At 46.6% G+C, this 7,853-nt stretch overlaps 1 protein-coding gene across 5 annotated transcripts in view; it reads right to left on the bottom strand.

Moving 5' to 3' along the window:
• Mov10 (Mov10 RISC complex RNA helicase) overlaps positions 1–5,667 on the bottom strand; it is a 26,903-nt gene extending 21,236 nt beyond the window's left edge. For 3 of the 5 annotated variants that reach the window (XM_017798414.2, XM_029563983.1, XM_017798415.2), the window contains exons 1-2: positions 5,248–5,317; positions 4,930–5,112 (exon numbers count right to left, since the gene is read on the bottom strand). In XM_017798414.2, the coding sequence (XP_017653903.2) occupies positions 4,930–5,112; positions 5,248–5,297 (233 nt within the window). In that variant the 5' untranslated portion in view covers positions 5,298–5,317. Of the gene's footprint in view, positions 1–4,929; positions 5,148–5,247 lie in introns of all 5 variants that reach the window. The other 2 variants (XM_017798413.2, XM_008833968.3) reach the window with 2 other exon arrangements.
• Positions 5,668–7,853: the final 2,186 nt, after the last annotated feature.

Raw genomic sequence — 7,853 nt, 5'->3', positions numbered from 1 at the left:
TTTTTTTTTTTTTTTTTTTTTTTTGAGATAGGGTCTTCCTGTAGCCCCTGGTGGCCTAGATAGCACTATATAGACCCGGCTGGCCCCGACCTCACAGAAATCCACCTGCCTCTGCCTCTGCCTCCTGAGTGTGGGGATTAAATGTGTGCACCACAACACCCGGCTTAATATAATATTTAAATTTATTCTTTGAGGATTTCATTCATGTATACAATGTATTTTGGTCGTATCTACCTCCCTTCCACATTCCCCATCCCTGCCAACATGTCTCTTTCCCAACTTCATGTCCTCTTGAAAACTTTTTTTAATATTTATTTTTCTTTATTGTGTGTATGTGTATACATGGGTGCACACATGTGAGTGTGCCATGGCACGTGTCCAGGACAACTTGTGGGTAGTTGGTTCTCTCGGTCTCAATCCTTGGGGATTGAACTCAAGACCTCAGGCTTGGCAGCAACCACCTTTACCCACTGAGCCATCTCCCTGGTCCTTTTACATTTTTTCAAATGACCTGCTGAGTCTAATTAGTGCTGCCCACATGGGCACAGGTGTTGGACCACCTACTGGCGCAAGGGCAACCTACCAGTGGCTATACCCACAAAAGAAAAATGACTCTCCCTTCTCCAGCAGCCATAAACTGCCAATAGTTTCTCAACTAGGGGTGGGAAGAATCCCTCCCCCATCCATGTTGGAATTCTGTGCGGCCAACCATAGCTGCTGTATAAGTTCATGAGTGCAGTAGCTGTGTCATGTCTAGAAGGCAGCTCCTCTCATCTTCCTGTTCTTAAATTTTTTTCTCACCTCTCTTCTGAGATGTTCCCTGAGCCAGGGTCTCATGCAGTACAGGCTGGCTTTGAACTTGCTATATAGCAAAGGATGACCTTAAACTCCCAACTACCCTCTACCTCTGAAGTGCTGGGATTAAAGGTGGATGCCACCATGCACAGCTCAGTCTTCTATTTTGAAATAATGCTTACTCAATAGCTCATGCCTATGATTCCAACACTAAGGAGGCGGAAGCAAGGTTGTTCCAAAGCTGAGGCCTCAGGATTTCCTCAAATCTGAGGCCAATCTAAGCTATATAATGAGTTCTAGGCCAGCCTAGGCTGCCAATTGAAAAAAAAAAAAAGGAGATGTTGAAAATATACAGTTGATATATCTCAATGGTAGAGTGCTCGCTTAGCCTGTGCAAGGTCCTGGGTTCCATCCCAAGTACCACAAAGACAAGGAAAGCAACTCTTATAGCATCTTCCTGGGGCTCACAAGTCCTGTAGACTCCAGTTCCTGTCTTCTGTTGGACTCATGTCAGCTGAACAGAGAACATTTCATAATATAAAAATAACCCACTCCAAGGACCTACCCCTCCCAGTGTAGAAAGGTCCAAAGACTTCCTGAGAAAGGTGACCTGCTATGTTCCTTGCTATAGACCATTGTCTTGCTGGTGAACTCTTAATTCAATTGGACTCTGCAAGCATTTACTGGGCATCTACTACATACAAATTCCATGTTGAGGACTGAGCAGATACACACAGAATTAAGGGCAGAGGATTTCAGTCTGGTGGGAGAGACAGTCTATTAGAAGTTCTAGTGAGAAGCACAGTGTAATCTGGTTGTAACTAGGCTATATACAGTGTAAGAATAGCCTATGAGAGCCCAGAGGAAGAAGCAATGAATCCCTATTGGGAAGACTGGGTGGACTTCACAGCATAGCTTGGCTTTAAAGAATGCATATTAGGGCTGGTGAGATGGCTCAATAGGTAATGGCACTTGCAACCAAACTTGATGACCTGCGATCAATCCCTGGGACCTGCATGGAGGAAGAAGGGTACCCATTCCTGCAAGCTATCCTCAAACACACACAGGCACACACACAGACACACACAAATACACAGACATGGGGGGTGGGGGCGCAAGAGAGACAGAGAGAATGGATGCATAGGAGAGACTGGGATGTAACTCAGTTGGTAGAGTGTTTGCTCAGCATACACAAACTCCTAGGTTCAATTCCTAGCACTGCATAAAATTGGGTAAAGAGGCTCACACTCATTATCTCAGCACTTGAGAGTAAAGGCAGGTACTCAAGGTCATCAATGTCAGAATGGGAAACAAGAGACCTTGTCCCCAAAAAAAGAGCCAGGCATGGTATACACCCTTTAATCCCAGCACTTAGGAGGCAGAGGCAGGTGGATCGCTCTGAGGCCAGCCTGGTCTACAGCTGCCCCTTTGAGTTTTTTAAAAAAAAAAAAAAAAAAAAAAAAAGAATGTATAGGAAACTTAACCCTATTTACATGGAAATCTCCCTAGCTGGTAGAGAGGAGGGGTTTGATGACAAACATACTTCTGCTTTTTGGAGTGACACAGCAACACAATGGGGCACTGCATAACACTCATCACCATGATGGTCTAAAATATTCAAGTCAAATATTCCTTGGTTTCTTTGAGTAGGTCTCATGATAGGATATGAACCCACAAATAGGTGTTTTCTTTCCTCTTCAATGCACTAAAATTCCGACTGTCCTTTAAGGCCAAGGTCAGTCTCCCAGTTTTATTTGGGTTAAAAAAAAAAAAAAAAAACGAAGACTCACAGTAAAAATTACCTTAGGGCTATGGCTGTCCCCTAGTAGTAAAGCATTTGCTTGCCTAGCACATGCAAGGCCCTGGGTTCAATCTTCAGCACTGCAAAATAAATTTAGAAACAGGAGCAAGGCCAGTCCTGGTGGGGTTTGCCTATAACCCTAGCACTCAAAGAGCGGGAGGCAGAAAAATCAGAAGTTCAAGGTCAGTTTCAGCTACAAAGTAAATTCAAGTCTGGCCTAGATCACATGAGATTCTGGGTTACAAGAGACCCTGTCACAAAAACAAAACAGGGAGCTGGATATGGTGCTGCATGCTTTTAATTCCAACTTTCAAGAGGCAGGTGGATCTCTGTGAGTTCGAGGCTAGCCTGGTCTACACAGTGAATTCTGGGCCAACCAGGACTACATAGTAAGACCCTGCCTCAAAATAAACCCCCAAACAAACAAATAAAAACAACAATAACAAAAAAACCCCAGGGGCTAGAGAGATGGCTCAGTGGTGAAAAGTACTTGCTGCTCTTGCAGGAATTGGGTTCAGTTTCCAGCACCCATGTAAGGCAGCTTACAACCACTCTAGCTCCAGGGGATCTGATGTCCTCTTCTGGCCTCTGTTGGCACAGCCCCAGAAATAATAAAAATTAATACAAACAAATAAAAATAATAAAAAAATCCACCAAAAAATAGTAGCTAGGCATGTTGGCTCAAGTCAAACCTGTTATTCCAGCACTTAGGAGGCTGAGGCAGGAGGATTGCTTTAAGCTTGAGGATATAGCCTGGGTGGCAAGAAATCTGACCAAAAAATAAAAATAAAAAAATTAAAAAAACCCCTACATCTATCTGGTTTTCTGTGCACAGTCCAACATAGCTGTCCTCCACCAGGTACTGAAACACCGTCTATGTGGTTTAGAGCTGACCTAGACTCTCCCAGATCAAACCAGAGTCAGACTTCTCTGCTCCTTCTTCTTGACTAGGTCTCGACCTCAGCTCCCTACATCCCTAGCCTAGATCAGATTTAGCAAGAAGAGGCCTACAGAGTTTATTGAGAATTTCCCTATCCTTAATATAAAATCACCTTTGATAGCTGCTCAAGTTTCTCACCTCCTGCTCTCTGGTCTGCCTATAACAAGAATTCTCTTGCTGTTAGTAAACTCTTATACACCAACACCCTCCAGCTGCCATAAATCCTCAGAATTCTGCTGTATTTGGAGTTAAACTCCATCTCTCTCTTCCCTATTGCCAAAGTATTTGACTTGTGTTCAGGGTCATGTTGTACTTTGTGGACACAGGTGGATGTACACATGGGAAGTGTTGATTGGATGTCTTCCAATGCTAAGTGCTCTTTACTTTCCTTCAAGATTTTTCTTATCTCTAGTATCATTTTTTTATTTACTCCATTGTCTAGTGTACTGCAGGCTATATGATGTATGCATATTTTCCATCTTTGTGTTCCCATAGTGTCTAGGCCTGTGTAGAGCATAAAACATGTCATCATCTTTGCCTCTTCCTGTTAATGCTCTGTTCAAAATGTACATTCATTATATAAATAAAACAATATTCTCATCAACATGGACAACCCCTATCTTCTCCCCTGACCCCTGACCACACTACCACAGCACAAGGTCATAGCAGACCTACCTCATCCACAGGGGCCTTTTGTTCATCTACAACTCAGTCTTTCTCGAAATCTGCGTATTTATTTGTGTAACTCTTTATGCCCATCCTTGCTAAATTGTCTCCTGGTCTTCTGCCCAAAGAAACAGCCTGTTGATAGAGGTGTTTCTGAAGCATGCTTCTATGATTTGACAGAAGTCTCTTTGATTTTTTTCACTTGGGTGGCAACAGGAAAAGGAAACCAAATATCTTCAGCGACAGGGTAAAAGGGGCCTCCAGGAGGCTGTCCCTGGCCCTGGGTCTCCATGGAGAAGCCACAGGTGCTAATGGAGGTTTGGCTGCCTACGCAGTTTGTGCCCTTTTCTCTCCGAAGCTCCCCGAGATTCTCCCTCCTACCCGGGGCCCCTACGGCTCTCCAGGAGAGGGGACCCCCGAGGCGACAGCCCCTCAATACGGGGGCGGGGATCCCCGCGGAGCCCGCGCCTGCAGCGCCTTCTCCGCGGTCCCCTCGGGGCTCCCCTCCCCCATCGCCAGCGACGCCCCCAGCCCTGGGAGCCGCGCGTGGGCCCGACCCCTCTCGACCGGCCGATGCAGAGCGGGCTGGGGTGGCGCGGGCGGGGCGTGGGCAGGCGCGAGGGCGGTCTGCCGGGACCGCGGGATCCGCTCGGCCCAGCGCTGCGTCCTGGCGCCCGCGGCGGGAAGGTGGCCCCGCGCCTGGGGTGGGCGGTGGACGGGCCAGTACCTGTGCTTGAAGTCGCGGTTGTAAATCGTCCGTAGCCGCTCGCGATCTGTCTCCAGGTCCAGTCCGCGTTCAGCCAGGAAACTCTCGAACCTCTGGCCCGCCTCCCGGAGCTTTCGGCAGCTGAACTTGCTGGGCATCGCGGCGGCGGCTGCGGCCCAGGCAAGAGGGTCCGTGGAAATGAAACTGAAAGTCGCCGCCGCGGTTAGAAGTTGGCTGCCCTGGGGTGAGGGTGCAAAGGGGAAAAGCCCCCCACCTCCGATGTCTGCTCTGGCCAGCCACCTTCTCCCGCCAGCCTCCCCTCCTCCGTCCTCCTCCTACCTGAGCCTCCCCTTCGGTCTCTCCGTCCTATCCCCTCCCCCTCTTCGCATTAACTCTTTCCTAAGGAGTCTGACCCCTCCCTCAGGGCCCTCCCCTTACCCTAAGCTCCCTCCCTTGGCTGCAAGCCAGGATCGGAACGTGGCTATCGCCTGGGGCCCCCTAAACAGTGGGGAGGACCTCGGAGCTTCAGCTAGGGCTACTCCCACGCCCACTCTCTAGAGCCTCGGGACTTATTGAAAAGCTACAGAGCAAAGGGCAGGAGCCTGGGACTTGGGTCGGCTGCTGCTAGACTGGGGCTGCTCGTCCAGCACCTCCCCCAGACTGCCAGGGACATAAACCAGTGAGGAAGCGAGCGGCACGCCCCCCTCCCCCATTTTCCCTGCTTTGGCTTTCCGAGGCAGAGGAAGGCAGAAGGCAAAGTTGGGGGTGTGGGGGTGAGCAGGCGTCCCCAAGATAAAGGTGTGTACGTGTGGGAGAGAGAGACAAGGGCTTCTGCCAAGGCCCAGTCTACTTTTCTCGGCCACACAGGCTTCATTATGTTGAAAGGCTGGAGATCCTTGCCCTTGAGCCATGTATTTGAGCACTTAATTGCACTCTAGTTTGTATTACTTGTTAGCGGTATGTAAGTCAGGCTGGCCCAGTCCTCAAAATATAATTAGCACGCTGAGAGCAAGACATTGTTATGTTAGGCAATAAATGGTTAACAGCAACAGGAAAAGAAAGAAGCCCAATGTGCTTTAAGAAACTGCTTAGACAAACTAAACCACCACAACAAATGTAAAACAAGCCTTCACCCATTTATTCTCTGGAATGAAAGAAACACACTGTAGATGATAAACCAATCTCACACATATACTAGTGGTCCAAATATATCAAAGTTACTCTTGTTCTCCAAAGTGTTCCCTAGAGGCGGCCACACAATCTAACCTGGGTACTATGCCTAGAACCCAGGTCATGCTGAAGCTGGACCTTCTCCCTGGCCAACAAGAAAAGCCAGGAATAACAGGCTTTTGCAACAGGAAATGCAGTGTTAGCAAGAAACAAGGAAACAAGGATGGGGGAAAATAGAGCAAGGGATTTTATATCCTAGAAATTGATTACGCAAACTAGAAGGGAAAAATTAGAAGAGTAGCCAGTGTTGACCTTTTTTTGGTCTTTTTTGAGACAGGGTTTCCCTGTAGCCCCAGCTGGCCTGGAACACAGTATGTAGACTACCCAGACTGGCCTTGAACTCAGACATCCGCCTGCCTCTGCCTCTGAGCGTTGGGATTAAAGGCATGCCACCATGCTGGGCTCTCCCCCAGTTTCTTAAAGAGACTACTCAAAACTGCTGTTGCTAGTGGAGCATGGTGGCCTGCACCTGTAATCCTGGTTAGTGAGAGGCTGGAGCAGAAGAATCATTGGGAGTTTCAGGTCAGCAGCAGCTATATAGTAAGTTTTTTTTTTTGTTTTTTTTTTTTCGGTCTTTTTTTGGGACAGGGTCTCCCTGTAGCCCCAGCTGCTCTGGAACTCACTGTGTAGACCAGGCTGGCCTTGAACTCACAAAACTGTTACTATTTCATAATCCTACAATCTACCATACTCCAATCCAATGTCTAGCTCACTTTTGGCAGCAAATCTAAGCTCCTGGACACCTGAGGATCTTGGCCTTTTCTCTGGTCAGGGCCATTTCTTGGATGTTCTCAAAACACAGGCAAGCATCTAAAAGTTGGGCAAACATTTGATGTTGTGTGGCTTTGGTTCCAGTAGGATTTCTCGAAACCAATGCCTTCTGGAAACTTCTACCTTACATGGAATTATTTTTACATATGCATTTGTAGACATCTAGAATAGTTTTTCCACCACCCACATCCAGTTTAGGTCTCACTTTCCTGAAGCTTTCCTTACATGTATCTTATAAGAATGAACTTCAGAGTAGGGCTGATTTCATTGGGCCCAAACAGCAACAATGGCAGTCTGAAGGTTAATGTTGGCCAGTTGTATGTGGAATAAATCCACAATATCTCAAGGCAGAAGCTTTGTATTTTAATTCTCATTATTTGGGTTCTATAAATCATCATTTGTGTATTATCTAGCCTTGTGTATCCAAACTAGATTATATTTCCCAATGCAACTAACTAGAAGCAGCTCAAACTAAAATACAGACTAAGGAAGAGGCTCCAGTAGGTATAGTTGAGTCTCATTATTTGAAGATCCTATATTTTCAATCTATCTCATCACTAATACTTATCTGTATTAGTTCACACTCATAGTGCTTTGAGTTGTTCAAGGAAGTTCAGAGAAGAATAACAGAGTGGTTTCCCAGTGCATGTTCCCAGCTGAGGCTCAGACCTATGATGCTCTGTGATGCTCTTGGTTCAGCCCTCATAAACAAATATCCTCATGATCTGTTTAATACTAGGGCTTTTGCCCTTTTGTGCTTTTTGGTGGTGATTTTACTGCTTAAATATGGATAGTGCTGAAATGTAGTCTACTATTCCTAAGCACCGAAAACTTTACAGAGAAAATTCCTATTACATAAACTTCATTCATTCCAGCACTTGGGAGGTTGAGGCAGGGTTGTTGAGGGAAGATGGTCTCAAAATCAAAAAAAAAAAAAGCTTTAG

This window comes from Nannospalax galili, unplaced genomic scaffold (genome assembly GCF_000622305.1).
Source record: "Nannospalax galili isolate Female #2095 unplaced genomic scaffold, S.galili_v1.0 scaffold475, whole genome shotgun sequence".
Classification (NCBI taxonomy): domain Eukaryota; kingdom Metazoa; phylum Chordata; class Mammalia; order Rodentia; family Spalacidae; genus Nannospalax; species Nannospalax galili.
This window is presented reverse-complemented; position numbering and strand designations above follow the sequence as displayed.